The sequence below is a fragment of the Anabrus simplex genome, chromosome 6 (assembly GCF_040414725.1).
Source record: "Anabrus simplex isolate iqAnaSimp1 chromosome 6, ASM4041472v1, whole genome shotgun sequence".
Taxonomy (NCBI): Eukaryota; Metazoa; Arthropoda; class Insecta; order Orthoptera; family Tettigoniidae; genus Anabrus; species Anabrus simplex.
The window spans coordinates 186172191-186192644 of NC_090270.1; the positions used below are offsets into that span (position 1 = coordinate 186172191).

At 37.6% G+C, this 20454-nt stretch overlaps 1 protein-coding gene across 1 annotated transcript in view; it reads right to left on the reverse strand.

Annotated features, from left to right (window-relative positions):
• Nucleotides 1-20454, reverse strand: part of INPP5E (Inositol-3-phosphate synthase) — an 81383-nt gene that overhangs the window by 48929 nt on the left and 12000 nt on the right. Inside the window, exons 3-4 of the mRNA XM_067149179.2 lie at nt 14842-15064; nt 14529-14747 (exon numbers count right to left, since the gene is read on the reverse strand). Of these exons, the coding sequence (XP_067005280.2) occupies nt 14529-14747; nt 14842-15064 (442 nt within the window). The remainder of the gene's footprint in view (nt 1-14528; nt 14748-14841; nt 15065-20454) is intronic.

The following is a 20454-nucleotide window of genomic DNA, read 5'->3' on the forward strand; positions in this document are numbered from 1 at the left end:
TTATTGCATTAATTTCCTTCTGCAGTTTCAAAAAAAATCCCAAGTTACTCATGGCTTCTACAATGGTGTCAGGTCTAGGTTCACAACCTATACATGAATTCACGTTTTCCAACTCAAGTACATTTAAAGTTGTCAAAACAACATCGGGAGACATTACACTTAATTCGCAGAAATATATCGTCTCAGAGAGCGAATATTATAAGTGCCCAACATGACACGATTACCATCTTTCAATGTGTATGCACAAGGACAAACCCGACAATGAATCTGGAATGGACCCTGATACAACAAAAAGAATTTCTTCGTCACTTTCTCTTCACTGGACGAGAGCATGGGAACACGTAACAGAACAGAATCTCCTACCTGAAATTCGTCTAACACCTGACGTTTCTGCTGTCTGCTACGCTTCACAGCCGCTTTAATCAAATTCTCTCTCGCTAATCTGACATATATCTGAGAGTCCCGCTGAGGTTCCTGTGTAATACCTAGTACTTTTGTCAGCTCATTCCTTGGATTGCTGCCAAAATGAACCTCTAATGGGGTGAATTTCGTACTATCATGCTGAACCATGTTAATCCATTTCTCAATCAACGCTAAAGAACCAACTCACGCAGTGTGCTTGTCATGAACTAAAGATCTAAACATCCTACCTAATTCCTTCATCGTGCATTCACACATTTCCCTTGCGGATTCCTAATTGAGGAAAAAACATGTGTGATACCTAACTCTGTCATCACAGCCTTCCACTTCTTCGATGTAAATTGAGATCCGCTATCAGATAATAACCTACTAGGCGTACCTAATTCCTGAATATACTTGTCACTAATAATCTTACTGCAACTAAGACCTGTCGCTTTACTCAATAAAAGATTGACACACTCACTACTCGAAACTTCAATAATACCATCCTCTAACATAGCTTCAATTTGATTGTCTACTGCTTTAGCATACTTATGTGGAATCGGATATCTCGGTCCAGTGAATATACTTTGATCCAGCACTGAAAATGTGTGTTCATACACATGTGTTTTGCCAGGTTTCGATGAAAATACTTCCTTGTGTTCTCTCAACACATACAACAATCAGTCCCTCTGACCTTCTTCCAAATTGCTACTATCTACCGCTTCTCTCAAAGCATCATCGTGCTTCTCCTCTAACCACACTTCACCCAACTTAAAATCCGCTCTCTCTTCTTCATCTTTTGAAACCTCATTAACACACCACATGTTACAAACCTCCACTTTCGTCTGAACTTCGGCATCCCACGTGACTTTAACATCCTCATTATCCCACCTTAAATATACTATCGCCTCATCGTAATCTAGCCGATCTGAGTATAAACTTAGCCAGTCAGATCCCAAGATAACATCAAATATAAGATTCGGAATAACAAGACAGATCTGAATTTTCGACTTCCCGTTAATACAAATAGGTATGGCAACTTGTTTACATATTTGCTTGGATCGTTTACCTACAGCAGTGACGATATATGTGGATTTCACAGGCATTTCTTCAATCTCAATATTCTCCTTCTTTCTGTCCTCATACCATTTCAAACTTACACATGATCTTTGACTGCCTGAATCCAATAAAGCCTGATACTGCGCCCTCCATACAACGATCGTAACAACGGGGTTCTCACCTTTTACTACCAACTTCGACTTGATTTACTTCCACCTCCCGTAATAACTCATCTCTGACATTGAGATCATAATTCATGTGCGTCATTACACAATTTCTCACAACATGTTCTGAAGACTGATAATCTGATCTCTCATTACCGTCTACTATCAGTTTAAATTACTGTGTCTCCTTGTATCCTGATTTCGGCTTGTACTTTCCTCTACATTGCGTTCCCTCTGAACATTCCTATTTTGTTGGTGTGACTGATTACCTACAGGTTGTCTCGGTTGAAACTGACCACGGTGATTGTGTTCTTGTCTTCTGGGTGGTGTCTGAAAGTTTGTGTGCTAACGTGTACTATTACTACTTCCTAACGCATCGAAACTTGCTAGCAATCTTCCCATTCCCTGAATAGACTCTATCTGTTGGATACAGCTAGCTTCGCGGATTTTGTTAGGAAAATGTCTGAGTAATAACTTCACAATATCTCTCTCCGCTGACATCCCATCTACGTTTTTACAAATCATAACGTGGGCTAAAAAATATTCGGTCATAGAAACTCCCTCGTGTGGCCTAAATTTCCCAAAGACAATGCGTTCTCTTTCTCTGCTTTGTATAGCTTCACTCCAAAATTTTTCCGTGAAATATTTCTGGAATTCCACCATACTGGTCATGCTGCTCTTATACACCGCAAACCATGATTTCGTTTCCCCAATAAAAGCTTTACCAATTATCTCTAACGCTTCTTCCCATTCAATGATTCCTTCTTCGATTCGCTTTTCAAACCGTTTCTTAACAGTGTTTTAAAAATCTAAAGGGTTTGTCTGCCTCCCATTAAATTTAGGTAAATCAGTTTCATATATGAAATTTGTACCATGGCACTGACTTCCTATATTTCCTTGCTTTTCTCTGATTTCTTTACGTATTAGTGCCTCCGACCTCTCAATACGTTCATTCATTCTTTTCTCTCTAGTTTCTACGTCATTTGCAATGTGTTCCTGTCTTTCCTTGGTGGCTTTAATTTCAATAGCATTTTCCTCTGCTTTCTTAAACTTTTCATTACATATTTTGGCATTAATCTCTACCTTACCACACAGATCATCGTATTGTTGTTGTACTCTTTCTCTAACTTTACTATTTTCTTTCTCTACCAACTCTATGACTTCGGTTTTATGTTCAGTTAACTTTCTTTCTACCACTTTCTCATGTTGGCTGCGTCTCATCTCCTGTTCCGCTAACTGATTCTCAAAAAGTTTCTGCTGCTCTAGTGCTTCATCTAATCTATGATCTAAAGCATCCATCCTAGCATTCACTTCTCTGCTAATTTCGGTTTTCGTCTGTCTATCTTCTTTCTATTTTCTTTAATCTCTGTCTGGGTTTTCTTGACTTCCTTCCTAATTTCATCTATCCCTTTCGTTTGCTCTAATATCCCTTGCATCATCATAAACAGTTGTTCCATATTCTTATCACTATTCGTATTACCTTTCTCGCCCTCCATCCTAGCTACATCAGATTCTGTACTATTTTCCATGTTCCCACCACTCTCTACCGATTTATCTACTTCAATACTTTCATCTACAACATTCCTAGAATTCAGTGTCTCGCCTCCCTTTACTAAGTTTCCGCTACGTAATTTCATATCCTTTTCACCTTGTGCAGCCATGATTACCCCCAAATCACACATACAAATTATATGGACACTCACTTAACCCCCACAAACACAGATTCTACTTTACTGCTTTCCTTCCACGAATACTTAATGGTTTTCGAGCTCCACGTTGGTGCGACAAATGTAACTGTTCCACCTCGTCCAAACACTTGGGGAGATGTAAGTTATTATCTTGGGACACATGAATATTAAATAGACTATTTGTGGCTTGCCCGCAAATTGCCACGCAAATAGAAACAATTAACATTCCATGGTTCCCCATTTCTCTATGTAATGTTTGGGCGCCATGGTTACAGTTTTAAATAAAACTGTAAACCAAAATTTATATTTACTAGCATAGAGACTTATACTTAAATCACAGGGGTAGGATTTTAAATAATTAACCATTAAGTATCGCTTAAGAAAGAAAATTACTGCAATATAAAATACAAATGAATTTATTATACAAAAAAAAAATGAGATGAATCGGAAAAGTTTCCTTAAAGCGTGGAGGAATTTATAATTTACTGAATTTACCATTGCTTGCTTTATCTAATTGAAGCTCACCAATTGCAGCTTCCGATGAAGCCATCTGGTTTCCGTGGTTACTCGTTCTCTTCTTCTCGATGTAGATTTTGCTCCATGGACATCCTTCCTTCCTTATTTGATATGGAACGGGCTATCTGGACTAGCACTCCCTGCTTGCCTAGTCTTTAAATTAGACATTGGCCCTATACTTGTAAAAACTGATCAGCGTTGATCGTATGAGGAGAAAATTCAGAGATATGAATTTTTCCATATTAGTAGAAATCTCAATCCAACTGAGCTATACTATTTATACGGTACAGACTTGTACCAAAATTCCGTAGACTTGAACTAAACATAGTTCTTCGTCCACAATATTTACTGAATATCACACAAGCCATAAGCTTGTTTCGTTTCTCGTAGATCCGATAACATTACCGCAGCGACAACACATTGTACAAAAGCAACTATGTCGCGGAGCGACCACACACTGTTTCAAAAATCAAATCACGTCGTTCAAAGTAGATGTTCACAGTAGAAGTACTAGTGATGGAGTATCTCGTTAGGTTGTAAAAAGTTCCGTTCTCGTGTTGAGAATCAGTATATATCCGGGCTTACCCCCACTCTTGGTAACAGCTTAATCTCAAAACCCATATACAACGAAGTATCTGATTCGATAGATCGAAGCATCAACTCCCCTTCTCTTCCTTCCTCGACAAGTCCAGAAGGCGTGGTGAAGATATCAGCTTGCAAGCCTCGCGCACGGGTCGCTGTTTACTAGCCTTGGTCATAAAATAAACCCATGACTAACGCAAAATCCTAAGCTTCAAGAATAACCCTCCGTATACACAAACATGAGATGAAATGAAAACAACTATGTCTCAACATATTGACCGTATTTACAACATAATGAATTCTTATCCTACATAATATAATAATTTAAATAATAAAACAATGTTATTATATATACAATATGATTCCAAAATGCCTTGAAAACAACTGATTGACGTTGAATAAATATGTTATTACAAATAATTGCCGATGGCGGATAAACTTGATATCAAATGATATCGTGTAAAATGATATTATATTAAATTAGTAAGGCTGGAGAAGCCTGGACGGTTACAATTGGCCTTAGTAAATTGGAAGTGAATGAGTTTATGAAGGTACTGAAATTCGTATTGAACAACAACTCTTTTTCGTTTAACGGTAAAATTTTCCAACAGAGTGGACTGGCAATGGGAGACCCTATATCTGGTATCATGGTGGACATATACACACGATTAAACACACATAGATAAAGGAAAAAATCAGAGGCATAGATTTATGGTTAAGATTTGTGGACGACACATTCGTTATTATTGATAAAGACATCACTAATAGTAATGAGATACTAGAAAGTTTAAGCAGGATTGACCCCAACGTAAAATTTACGAAAGAAGACAAGTCTAATATCAGTGAATTTTTTTGACATAATGGTCACAAGATTAAATAACATTTTGAATTCCAGATATACAGGAAACCAACACATGCTCCAATAACCATAAACAACTCGTCAACTTGTCATTACACTCCAGTTCACATAAGCAGGCATCTTTCTATAGTTTGGTTTATAGAGCTTTTAGAATTCCACTCTCCCCTAATAAATTAAAGACAGAATTAAACTACATAAAGAATTTAGCAAAATTAAATGGATTTAAAGTCGAGATAGTCAATTGCCTAGTTGATAAAATTAGAAATAAGCTGTCTACAAATCTGATATCAGACAGAATTAATAAAACCAAATATGCCACATTTACGTATAACAACCCAACGATTCACCAAATCACAAATACGTTCAAGAAACACGGTCTGAACATAGCCTTTAGAACTTCTAATACGAATCAAAGTATATTTTTTAATCATGGCAAAATTAATCAGGGAAACCATCATTACTCAAAATCAGGAGTTTATAGATTGAAATGCTCAGAATGCGGGTTTTCTTATATCGGACAAACTGGGAGAAGCTTTTTTACAAGGTATAACGAGCATTTTAACGCAGAAAAACATTAATAAATACTCGGCAATGAGTACCCACATGAAAGAGACAGGACACCATTTTACTTCCATAGAGAAAGATTTGACAATAATTAGGAGTATGTAAAAAGGTAAACTACTGAACGAACTGGAAAGCCTTTATATATTTTTGGATCAGAATTATAATAAGGATTAAAATCTCAATGAAATTATGGAAGTCAGAAGTCCTTTACACAAATTAACACCTATGTTACTAAATACTGTTAAATCAGGTCAGAAAGGAATCCAACAGATGTTTAAATTGTTAAATACAAAGGCTTATACCCCTCCTCCAAATGTTAAGCTTGCTCCCGTCACTCGTAAGAATGTCCCACCTATACCGCCAATAATGCATAAGGGTCCGCCTATCTCCTCTCCCCCTGCTAGGTTCACCATTACCTTCTACCCCCTCTCCAAATGTTAAACAAGCTCCTGTCACTCATAAAAGAGCCCCTCCTACACCGGCAATAATGCAGAAAGACTCGCCCATCTCCTCTCCCACTCTAGGTTCCCCACCACCTCTATCACACAAATATAATACTAGGAGCCGCACTGGCAGACAGGTTAGCAACTCCAAATTAACAGGACGTACCTATCAGCTTAATAATAACAAGTAACTTCCCATTAAATGTGTCCATTTAGGAAATTCACACACTTGTAATATTATAGTATTAAATTCTACTTTTTTTCTTTACAGTTTCCACTACCTGTATTAATTAGTCGGAGGTCATGCATGACGTTCTATACCTTGCAAATTTGCGTAACATAACTTACTACCTACATTTGTAAACAAGTTAATCAGCATCTTTCAACTAGAGCCCACATTTGACTCCTGCACACATTCTACATCCTGTCTGTTATGTTTAAAGCAATATTAGATTACAGTATTGTGTTTTCACAACTCAGCTTGTGGACACACTATTTTAACTTACATTTTGGAAATACCATGTCACATAAGGTGCATTTTAATTTTCATCTTTCCGTAAGATTGGTGTTCACCTTGGTACTGTTTTTATAGAAAAACTTTTACTACTGTTTTTAAGACGAAGATTCAAGAATAGTTTCAGGCAAGGTTTTGAACTGACATTGTGATCATTTTAATTGTTTATGTTATCACATTTTTTAGAAGTGCTTTAATGGTGGTTTTTAGATGTAATGTAATTTGATTTTAAGACTACTGTAATTTTAATTTTGACTACAGTCTTTTTGATATGTTTGCGACTATTCAGGAACATCATTTTAAGATTTTAAAAAATTAAGGCTGAAGATGCCCTTGATATGAGCGAAACATGTCCCTTAGAAGAATTAATTATATGAATACAGGTGATTTGTATTGAACAGGTGGACAAGAAACACTTCTTATAATAATTGCTGTGAATAACATCATTCAATACGGAACAACCATGAGGATAATGACCTGTAATAAAACATACCACTTAGTCGAGCAGCTGGTCTTCTTTCTCTCAGTTCTTCCCAGCCCAAATTTTGCAACATTTTTTATGTATAATACAAACTGATTATGCTATATGGTAAATACAACAGTGCTCATTATTATTATTATTATTATTATTATTATTATTATTATTATTAACAACAACCCTTTAACGAAGGGTGCTGAAATCCTCTGCATGCATTTGATGTACGAACTTCAGTAAGAGTATTCATCTTTTAAACTGTGCTTCTTTACTAATGTTTGTATTTTCATTGTTTATTGCTAAACAAGGATGAAACTAACATTATTGTATAAGTGGCAGAGCAATACATCTAAAGGTGATATTAGTGTAGTTAAAAACGTTTGTGTCCTCATTCTGAGGTAGTGCAGCTCTTATCTGGTACACGTCAAAGGAGGTGAGCTGCATATACCGTTTTAACCACATACCAGCCCTTTTGCCAGTCTTATACTTCTGGCTCGTGGGGAATCGAACCCGGGCCCTCAAGGGCAGCAGTATGGACATGGGCTGTGGTAAAGGCTTAATAATATATTTTAGAATAACATTTAAATGGTACTTGGCCTGTTTGCTTTTTTTCGGTGATCGTTTTGTATTGAAACACCGCATGTCTGGAGACACATTCAGGCTTCTCGGATAATCTTTCTCACCAGAATGTTTTGTTACTGACAGATATATGCATGAAGAAACAGGAATGTATACTGTAATTTCATACTCTAACTTGCCTTAAACAGCTCAAGACAGTAAATTCAACTCATTCCGAGAATAGGCAGGACAGCTAAGCTAATATTTCTCACCAGGCTCTTTCGTCACTGACAGATATACGTACGATGAAACAATCATAATCTACCGTACCCTAACAGCTCAAGACTCTATAATCAGTAGAACTGAAGATGAATAGAACATAAACCTGACATTTTCGTAATGAAGTCCATTCACAAATTGTATGTTATGTTGCAAACTCATATTTCTGTACTTCATTTAACATATTTATCATATCTGTGTTTTGCAGCAAATGCCAGATTTTTATTGCACAATTTTCCAGAAAAACAACTTGTCCATTATTCACTACCTGACTGCAAAGACTTTTGGTTTGCACTGCTCGCTGCTTTTCCCCCCACTCCACTATGAACAGCAACCTCTTTCATCAACGCGTTGATAATAAAATCAAGTAAATACTGGGGCTGTATCTTAATTAACACTTCAGTCACTTCCTTCCCGATCCTAGCCCTTTCCTATCCCGTAGTCACCATAACACCTATCTGTGTCAGTGCAACATACAAAAAATTTTTACAGCTGTGGAAAATAAGGTCTCCTAACATCCCTGGACAGATAGCAGTAGCTGAATGCTTACCGCCTGGCTACAAAGGGAACTGGACAATGTGGAAATCCCTAAAGAGGTTGAGATCAGGTGTGGGCAGATCTAAAGTGACCTTAGCGAGATGGAGTTACATCGATACTAAACAGATCAAGTGTGAATGTGGGGCAGACCATACTCTACAGCACATGCTTCAATGTCTGCTGTGTCCATCCTCCTGTACAGAAGATGAACTCATTCAAGACACACAGAATGCACTGATGTAGCAAAGTTTTGGTCAAAATGTGTGTAATGTGACAGTGTAATTGTACATTCTACATGTTTATGACACGAGAATAATAATAATAATAATAATAATAATAATAATAATAATAATAATAATAATAATAATAATAATAATATTGTTAATGAAATCAGAAAACGTTATGCCCCAATTTATTAGGCATAATAGGTCTCCTAATCAAAATTTTCTTTCACCATCATCATCTTAGGTGGTTGATGGTGATTATTGTTTAAAGAGAAAGTACACTGGACAACTATCCACTATTAATCAGAGGGAAAAATTGAAGGGTTCTGACACTTCAAAAAATGAAGCTATCAGCCAAAGGAAGACAAGGGGCTTGAAGGGCATGAAAATGAAACACTCTCCAGGCCTTGTTAAACGAATACCATCAGGGTCAGAAAAGAATAAGAGTTGACCAAGGAATGAAAGTGAGGAGCCTGGCACAAGTACACGTAAGCAATGCTAGGACTCAGCTAGGGCCCCAAGTTAAGATCCCCTGAGGCAATCTCAGACTCTTCAGAAAACTGTATAAGAAAGGCTTGATAATGCGCCTTTCCGAGTCCAAATCTCGCAGCGTTCAAGAAAATTCCATAGCTGGTGTCAGTGAACATCTCAAGAATTACAGCAATTTTTTTTAAAAATTTCTTTTTACGTGAATTCGAATGAGAGTTATTCAATGCAATGCTTCCATTTACGCCAGACAAGTTTTACGGACATTTCAGATTTAAATCAACCGCAGAATCAGCAATCATTTACTACCTACGCTATAATATTAATTTATGTACTAATATTATAATCTATAAATAATAATAATGAATTAAATCTTAATAACTATTATTTATTCAAAAATATAGAATTTGATGGATAAAATAAATCTATCTAAGGCTCGAATATTTATCAATATTTACAATAATATTCCTTTAAAAATACATCTTAATTGTCATAGCATTCAACAAAAAAAAAAAAATATTAATCTCAGCTTCTCTCTAAGCTTTTGATTTTAAAATATAAATATTAAATATATATATAATTCATCTCATATAAGTCTTCATAGATTGGAATTTAAATAAAATTATCCTATCTTAACACAAATTGTTTCTCACATCTGCGAGGATTAGGCTTCTTATTAAATTATTAAACATTCAAGAGCTTGTTATGTCAAAAGTAGATTATTTGAATAAATTGTTTGAAATGTTTAAAATCTCACGATATAGAAAATAAAATATTTTTGATGTTAAGAATGATTATTTTGGTTGTTTTCATACCAGACGTACACAATTAGGCGTACACAGAATAAGATCAGTTTCAAATATGTAGCTTACAATGGCTACCTACCATAATATATTTTTAAAAAATAACTAATCATAAACAATTATATTCGAAATATCTCCTCTGGAAATAGGTGAAATTGCCCAAAATTGATTCAATAGTTTCATTGTCAGGTTGCAATTACGTCTTACCACCTCAATAAATTCAATCATTTTATTACAAGTTAATAGGGAATACCATGGATGAAATTTCTAACTCCACATTAGTGATAGTCTTTCATAAAGAAGACACTAAAATCGTATATCCTATTAACATCCTGTTATTCTAGCTTACATCAGTTTAAACCATAATATGTAATTCTCTTCGAAATTGCCATATGAGTGTTGATTATAGATTACTGGAATTATTTTTGATGACCAATATCTGTTGTTAACTCGCAAGTTTATTACCAAGTTGCCATTTACTACGTGATATGAATTATTCAATGTTTAAACATCATTACTACCACTCAATCTAACATTGATCCACATTTGCGTTACTTAACTACTCATTATTTAATCATATATGAAAACCCTTCCTCATAAGTCTTCACATTTATCATAATTCATAAACTACTTTCTTTTATACAACATTATTCCATCATTTCATATTCCCTTTCTCATATTTTCTTCATATATTCATACTGCACCATATGCCAGTATTACTTATTTGATTCTACGTAACGCACAAATCAATTCACTTCTCACATAATCAAATTATCAATTCATGGATCAACAACTAAATCATATCTCTAGCAATATGCATCTTACTTTTCCACTTAACCTGTACTGGCTTATACTTGGCAATAAGTGGTCAATATTTACGAACTTGGTAACCTACGACTTGATATTAACATGTACCACACTTCATTCTCATCAAAACTTCCTGTCTTTGGCAAGGTTTATTGAAAATTAACTGAAATATCGCTAATGTAACACTTCACTGACATATGTTCACTTTCCTACCTTAGGATGTACTTAAAATCATACTGAAGACTATCTATGACCTTCCTTAATACATCACTACTGAATCACTCACCTAGAAACTACATGTTATTGAACATATCACGAAGATATAACGACCTATTCCTTCTGAAAATTACCAATCAACAACTATCTTCTACAAAGAAAAACATTAAATGATCTTAAAATAAATTATGAAACCTCATGCATATTATTTAACTGCGTTCTGGAAAAGATCATTAGAGAGTGGATGAGATTCCTTCCAGAGAACACTGGATTACGGATGGTGATTAAAGCCGACAACCTAAGGATACCATGCCTAGCCTTTGCAGACGATCTGACTTTATTTGCAAATGACATACAGGAGGCTACTACTCAGCTCCAAACACTGCACTAAATAGCGGCTAAAACGGGTCTTTTGATCAACATAGGAAAGACCGAGTTTGTTACTAACAACAAAGATGCCCCTAGATAGATGAGAGTCAGTGATAATATATACATCAAGAGAGTCAAAAGTGTACAGTACCTTGGGGAATGGTTCTCAGAGGACCTCAGCAAAACAATGGCTCTTGAACACAGGAGACTCAAACTAGATAAGACTTACCATGCCTGTAGAAAACAATATGCTTCAAAAAATCTGTCGATGAATGCCAAACTAAGATACTACAATGCAGTAATCACACCTTCAGTCCTCTATGCAGCAGAGTGTCTATATTTTAACTAAGAAGACCCCACTAAGAGCCCTCGAGTTACAAGAAAGAAAGTTCCTGAGACGGATAGTGGGACCAAGAATTTTACCAGATAGAAGCCGATGGTATCAACCAAATTGTGAGCTATATAAACACCAAGAAAATCTCATAGATGCCATCAGAAGAAGGCAACTGGCTTTTTACGGACACCTATCCAGAATGGACTCAAATAGGATATCCCATAGGATCTTCAAGGCTGCTAACAAGGGCAAAGTTACTGGATTCGTGTGGATGAAGCAAGTGGAAAAGGACCTTTCGGAACACCTTCTTCTTCTTCATAGTACCGTATCAGGTCCCCCTGACGTTGGCGATCACTGTGGCGAATGCAGAACGATCTCTAGCTAGGTAGAAAAGTCTTTCAACACTGTGAATTCCAGTCCATTCTTTGATGTTTCCAAGCCATGATGTTCGCCTCCTCCCGACACCTCTTCGACCCTGTATTTTGCCTTGTACAATCCGCTGTAAGATGAGGTAACGGTCATTTCTAAGGATGTGGCCAAGGTAAGAGATCTTCCGGAGTTTTATTGTTTGAACGAGTTCCCGACTTGCTCTTGCCCTTCTGAGTACTTCTTGGTTCGTTAGTCGTGCAAGCCACGAAATCCTGAGCATCCTACGGTGGATCCACATTTCAAAGGCTTCCAAGCGTTTCACTGATATGTTTTTGAGAGTCCATGTTTCCACACCATATAGCAAGGCTGACCATATATATATATAGTAACTATCATACAACTATTAAAACTAAATCCTTTGTAACATCCCTCACAGAAGTTACCCACAGACCAAAAGACGAGACCAGGAAATGGTCTGAGGAACATAAGATTGAATTTAGCCGGAAAATGAAGGACTACTGGGCCATCAGAAAAGCTTGAGGTACCAACAAGAAAACAGCTGCCAAGCCAAGCGCTAAGAAGACCAATTGTGGCAAACAATGAGGATGACATCAAGACACAGATAAAACACAAGCACCGTGGTCCATAGATGGCCCTAACGAAATAAAAAAAATTTGTGAAACTTATTTTATTCTGTGTCTATCTGCTGCCGGGATTGCTGTTCGTTCTGCTACACCCTCCTCTATACAGGTTCTCCCTTGGTTAACGGCTCAGTCATCTCGGATTCTCGGGAAGTGAGCTTGTATCTGCGGGTGATGTCGGCTGGAGTCCATCAGTCGCCAATCCCATGCTTGATTTAATGAACCATCACGTCGATCTCTTGCGCATGCATGAAAAATACATTCAAAGATAATATTAACAACATCTTCCTGTTAGTTGCAAAGCCTTCTTGTATTATTATTTTGTTTTATGCTCTTAAATATAACGTCAACTCGTATGCTATATACAGATTACCAATATGTCTGTAGTGGATCATGATCATCTAATTCAGTGGTAATTTACCTCAAATGATTGAGTGTTCTTAACTGCGTTACCTAATGAAACCTTTGCTTTTCTTCTATGAAATTCCAAGGTGAATCCTATCATATTTGATCTTCTTCTTCTTCATATTTCGTCTTAAATTTCTTAAATATTCCACGCACGGAAATATATCGGTTTCGGTTTCTACCGACAAATTTTATATTTTAACTTCAAAATATGTTATTTCTTCTACAGAATTACTCTTCTGATCTTCACGCCTGCCTTTTTCAAAATCAGTTCTCTCTTGTTCTCTCTGTTGATTCCAACAATTTCTGATAGTACGTTTTATCTCGGTCACGGCCACTATGATTCCAATTGCTTATATCATTTAACTTTTATTTTTCTGCTGTTTAACATACAAACTTTTTAACGTTATTCACGGCAAATGATGACTTTTAAATTCCATATTTTTGTAATCAGCACAATAGAATGGCACAATAAGAAGAATTGTGACTTAATGTAAGTAGAACAGAAGGTGCATGAGCTGAGCATGCGCCTCGAAGATCCCGAAGAAGAATTAAAATTGAAGCTCAAGTACCTGAAATGCAGCAACTAAACGGATGGCAGAGTTGCTATACGTGGAGTTAAATCTAATAAACTCAGCCAGTTCATATACTTGGGTTCATGTATTACCTTTGACTGCACTACCATTGCCAATATCAAAACATGAGCCAGTGCCACATGGATTAAGTGACGTCAGATTACTGGAGTGCTGTGCAATAAGAAAATCACATTGCATCTTAAGTCTACAGCACAGTGATCAGGTTCTTTATGAAACCAACTCCTGGTCAATAACAATAAAACATTAACAGGCACTTCATGCATTGGAAATTAAGGTGCTGTGATGATCCATTGGCTTGCCTTAACTAGAATATGTAAGGAATGACAATGATGTGCATAAGGTGACCTCATTCACACAGCAAAAATGAGGAAATCACCACTGTTTTATGCAGCACTGACACCTCAGTTGCAAAGACTGCCAAACACCACAAAGACATTGGCTGGACAGAGCGAGAAATTACATGCACCTTACAAAACTCAACCGTGAGGATATGAATGAATTGTCTAAAGCGGAGAAAAGGGAGCAAGAATGCAGAGCCCACATAAGTGAGAAAATGCAAGGAGGAGGAGAAGAAGAAGAAGAAGAAGAAGATAGAGGCAAACCCTACAAATTCCGTATTTTAAGTATGTCCACATTACCTTTACTCTTGTGGCGAACAGGCAGAAGTTTTGGCAAGTCAAGAGATCGCATTATCCTCCGAACATCTTGCACTCTCTCCTTCACTTTCTCCATGTGTGCAGTCAGATGAGAAGTAATAAAGAGATATGATGTTCCAAACAACATAAAAGCTATTGCTACGGCACCTTTTGTTCTAAATGCTGTCCCAGGTCGCACACTATAACTTGCTTCTTCAGTGACTGTAAAAAAAAAATCAATCAAATTACAATGCACTATACATTATAGAACACCATAAATATAAACACAAGCTTCTTTTAAGCTAAAACTACATACTTGAACAAAACCAGAGAAGATCCCGCCGAATGAATACAGCCAAATGCAGAGTTCCCAAAGCAGCTGAGTGAAGCATAAGATGTGATGGTCCTAAAGTTTCTTGGATGCACACCTCCCATTCAAAACGTTCTGAATAACTCTCCTGAGTTCCAACAACTATTACATCAGGTACATGTTCTAAGCTAGATGGTAGCATGAAATCATTTAATTCTTTTGGAGGTGGCTGAAACAACATGGCCAGAAACATAGTTAATTCATTTTTATTCATAAGATTGATAGTAACTGAAGATATGTTAAAAATAAAGTACCGTATTATTAACCCTTAGCAGATAAATAAGTTGGGCAGGTTACAGACTCTACATCTTTCCCTCCATGGCTAAAAACTGGTTAGCATACTGTACTGATCTTTGGTCCAAAGGCTCCCAGGTTCGATTCCTGGCTGGGTTGGGAATTTTAACTTTCATCAGTCTCTGGCTCGGGGGCCTGGGTGCTTGAGCCGTCTTCCGTCTTCAGCATTAAAATTCATCTTAAGTAAGGCCCCAACCAAACAATGTATACTCGAAAAAAATCCTCCTTCAGGCCTCTCTGCAGGCCACACATCATTGTATTATTGTGAAAAAATGAAGTGGCGTATGGCTTTTAGTGCCGGGAGAGTTCGGGGACAAGTTCAGCTCGCCAGATGCAGGTCTTTCGATTTGACACCTCTAGGCGTCCTGCGCGTCGTGATGAGAATGGAATTATGATGAAGACGACACATATACCCAGTCCCCATGCCAGCAAAATTAACTAATTATGGTTAAAATTCCTGACCCTGCCGCCTGCCGGGAATCGAACCCGCAACCCCTGTGACCAAAGGCCAGCACGTGAACCATTAGGCATGGAGCCGGACATTATTATCATCACCATCACCATCCTCATTATTATTATTATCTTTCTTTCTTCCTTATGCCCATTCATAGAGCGCATTTGAACTTGTTAGTTGGTTTGATGGTTTGTGCCTTCTTATCCTCCCAAAATCTCTTCATGAATGCACTGTGTTGCATCTTGCGTTCTGTCGACCACTTCCTACTAGTTGTCTTTTTGGGTTTCTCCCCAAATTTATGATTGGCTACTTTTGTTCTAAAAGCTCCACGATTTTCCATGATGTCGTCTGTGATATTTATTTCTTGAAGGTCTGCCTTAGTTTCTTCTAGCCATTTTATTTTGACCTTTGAGTTGATTACCTTGAATAATCTTTTAGTTAATCTGTCGTTGTAAATTCTGTAGATATGGCCATAGAAATTAAGGCGTCTTTTCCGTACGGCATCAGTAAACCTGTTGGTGAAAGAGTAGAGGTTCGCTGTTCTCCTCTTAACCCACATTCCATTTTCTCTCATAGGACCATAAATTTTCCTGAGAATTTTCCGCTCCTGCTTTTCAATTTCTGTAATTTTAGAGTGACCACCTAAGCATATGGTTTCTGAGGCATATAAATTGTGCCATTTTCCATCTCTAGCGGAGTTCTTTTGCTATTTTGATGTAGATTTTCCATGTACTTGGTTTTCTCGTAGGATATCTGGAGGCCTGCCTTTGATGCTATATTGTGTAGTCTCTGTATGGCATACCTTGTTTCATCCTTGGTCTTAGTAATGATTGTGAGATCATCAGCAAATGCTAAACATTTCACATTGACCCTGCTTCCCAAATTTCCGATGTTCACACCCTTGATATCCTTTTCCCACTCTCTAATAACTTTGTCTAGAACTAAGTTAAACAGAATAGGGGAGATGCCGTCACCTTGTCATATTTCAAAAGGCTCAGAGATTTCTCCAAGGAATTTCACTTTAGAGGTCGTATTTGTGAGGGTCTGCTGGATAAGTGCTCTGGTCTTCTTGTCCACCCTGAGTTCTTCTAGAGTATCAAATACTGTCTGTCTGTCCAAAGAGTCATACGCCTTCTTAAAATCCACAAAGGTGACGATTGTGCTGGCACTTCGGCGAATCCTTAATATCGTCTTCAAGTTCCATATTTGTTCTGCACATGATCGACCTTTCCTGAAACCCGCTTTGTACTTGCCAATCAGGTGATCTGTCTATTTTTCTAACCGGTTCAAGAGAGCTTTGGAAAGAATTTTGTATGCGAATGGCAGTAGAGATATGCCTCTATATAGTTCCGTTTTTATGAGTTTCGACTTCACAGTTAGCCGGAAGTCAGCCGGTGGTGCCATATTGCCACGAATATAAACAGCTGATTTACGATACACAACACGAACAGAAATGTAAATACTGGAATATAAGTCCATAACCGGTTATTCTTTGTAGCAACATACATGATTCACGTAAGATCAATAATACACAACACATTTAGGATAAGGCTACAAGATAAAAATATGTCAATGCTCGAACAGATAAACCGTGAGAAAATTAAATTTAATTTCTACTCACCATGTAGAAGATCTCGCGTTGCTATTAGATTCAGTTTCCCGTAACGAAGGAAATAATCCTACAAAGCGAATATACCAATCATTTCTCAGTCACTATCGGCATTGTCATCGTCTGTTGAGGTTTCACTCTCGCTTAACCCTAAAGAGATAATAAAGTCTTCAACATAATCGTCTGAACTACTTTATGCCCGTTCCTTCTGGCTATCCACCACATAAACTGGGTACTGGGGCTTGTTTTGTTTCAAGAGATGCATAAGATCCCCCTTCCCCATGTCATCGCGAACTGAAATATTGTGCTCCTTCAACCACTTAATCAACTCATTCTTTCTAGCCGCCATTGTTGGTGTTTTGTCAAGAATGACTCTCTAACATTACAAACAATTTCCCAGGCCTGGCTCCTTAGTGGAGTACCTCGTCTGAAGGGCTTTCTTCTCTTGGGAGCTTCATCCTTAAATGTAGGTGTCTACATGACAGAACATCAAATTCACACACGGGCCTAAAATTAACCTACTATATAACTACCGAACGAAATGTTAAACTAAGCTACTATATAAAATAGATCACCTGTAACACACTATTTGCTACAATATAACGCATTATACTATTAAAAATACTAAACAATGCATTTATAAACTCTACACTGCGAAATATAAACGAACAACAACTTAGCACTACGACCGCGAAAAGAACTGAGCACAATACAACACACAGCTGATACCACGTGGTTACAGTAAACAACAAATCGACAACACTGCTAACCGAAACTGGAGTCTAACGCTCTATCGGAGCGATCGGCTGTCTATGATTGGCTGTTGATTAATTCACTTACCCTCAGCCAAAAGGCAGCACTCAAACATCAAGTCGAAACTCATAATAACTGAACTATAGTTGTTTGGATCTGACTTGTCACCTTTCTTGTGCAATGGGTGTATTAAAGCACACTTCCAATCCTGTGGAATCATTTCCGTTTCCCATATTTCTACTAGGATTGCATGAATTTTGCTTACAAGATCATTTCCAAGTTTACACATTTCCGCAGTGATGCCGTCCTCTCCAGGAGCTTTATTAATTTTAAGCGATCGTATGATCTCTGGTGTTTCCGGTATTGTCGGTGGTTGTGAATCGGGGTTGGGCATGGGCTTTTCAAAGTTCAGTCTTTCCTTTGGAGGATCACAATTGAGGAGGTCTCAGAAGTAGTCAGCTAGAATGGTGCAGTTCTCTTTGGTGTTTGTTTCTAATGTTTCATTTGCTCGACGGAAACATAAAGATGGTGGTTGATAACTGGATAAATTCTCACGGAAGGTCTTGTAGAAATTCCTGGAGTTGTTTCTAAGGAAATCTTATTCGATTTCTACGAGTCTATTTTTGTCAAAGGCTCGTTTCTCCCTACAGATTATTTTTTAGGATATTTTCTGAACTTTTAGGAAGGTCTCCCATCTCTTAGTTGTTTTATGTCCATTCCACTGATTCCATGCTTTCGTCCGTTCATCAATGGCTTAATCACAGGTCGTGTTCCACCACCTATGTTTGCGTTTCCTTGGAAGCTGTCCTAATTTCATGGCTGATATCTGAAGTGTTTTACGAAGGCCTGGCCAGTCCTTGGGGTCCTGCTCTCGTATGTCTTGTAGAAAGGTCGTGGGGTTCTGTCGAAGACATTCTGAATCAACTCTTAGAGATCTTTTGTGTTTATATTATTATTATTATTATTATTATTATTATTATTATTATTATCAGCATCATCATCATTATTATTGTTACCATCATCATCTTTCTCAAGAAGTATAAGTGTATTGTTACCTATCCTTAAGGCTAAAAAAGAAAAGAAGCTTTTGTTTTCAATTTGGAAATACTGCCTTCCAGTGAAGGCTAGTTGCTTTTACGTCGCACCGACACAGATAGGTCTTATGGCGACGATGGGACAGGGAAGGGCTAGGAGTGGGAAGGAAGCGGCCGTGGCCATAATTAAGGTACAGCCCCAGCATTTGCCTGGTGTGAAAATGGGAAACCACGGAAAACCATGTTCAGGGCTGCAGACAGTGGGGTTCGAACCTACTATCTCCCGAATACTGGATACTGGCCGCACTTAAGCAACTGCATCCAGTGAAGGTAGCCAATAAGAGTCAGTATATACTCTTTTAAAGAATACTCTAGATTCCATAATAGATACAATTTACAACAATTGTACAGTTAGCTAAGACTACAATGATGGTCCAAAATTTGGCATACCGAGCTCGATAGCTGCAGTCGCTTAAGTGCGGCCAGTATCCAGTATTCGGGAGATAGTAGGTTCGAACCCCACTGTCGGCAGCCCTGAAAATGGTTTTCCGTGGTTTCCCATTTTCACACCAGGCAAATGCTGGGGCTGTACCTTAATTAAGGCCACGGCCGCTTCCTTCCCACTCCTAGTCCTTCCCTGTCCCATCGTCGCCGTAAGACCTATCTGTGTCGGTGCGACGTAAAGCAACTAGCAAAAAAAAAATTTGGCATGACCTTGTCATGAACACAGATATTACAATCTCTATGTTCAAGTAGGTGGTGGTTTATGGACTTGTTTCAGATGAAGAGAGAAGTGCAAAAGGGCAGTTCAATGTCACCTCTTCTATTCATCATGATTATTGTTATAATGAAGTAACTTAAAAGAAAAGGGTTTCATGACTTACAAGTCTCCACATTTGCAGATGATGACATGATCTGGAGTGAATCAAAAGAGGAACTGGAAGAAAGACTGAAAAGCTGGAGTGATGAGTTTAAGAGCTACGGCCTAAACATCAACTAAACACAGATGGTGGTGATGGCAGTACAGAAGGAAGGATGATATGGATGGCAACACTGGCAACTAGGAATGAGTTAGCTTGAAAATTTATAATAAACTTCATTGTTTCTCCGTATTAAACCAAGATTACAACTTTTTATTATAATTTTGGGTCCAACTTATTCAATACATAAAAACTGTTGCGTAGATGTAATTACAACATATATTTTTCAGTCAGTACTAGTTTCGACGCCCCACTGCGCCGTCATTAGTTAATATAGTAAAAAAAGTTGGAAAACTTATAATGCCCAACAATGGACCATTTATACTGGTATCAGAAGGAAGGAGACGAACCAACTGTTGTGTTCAATGGAACAAAGCTGGGTGGTGCCAGATTTCAAGTACTTGAAGCATTATCTCAGAAGACAACCTGGCAAAA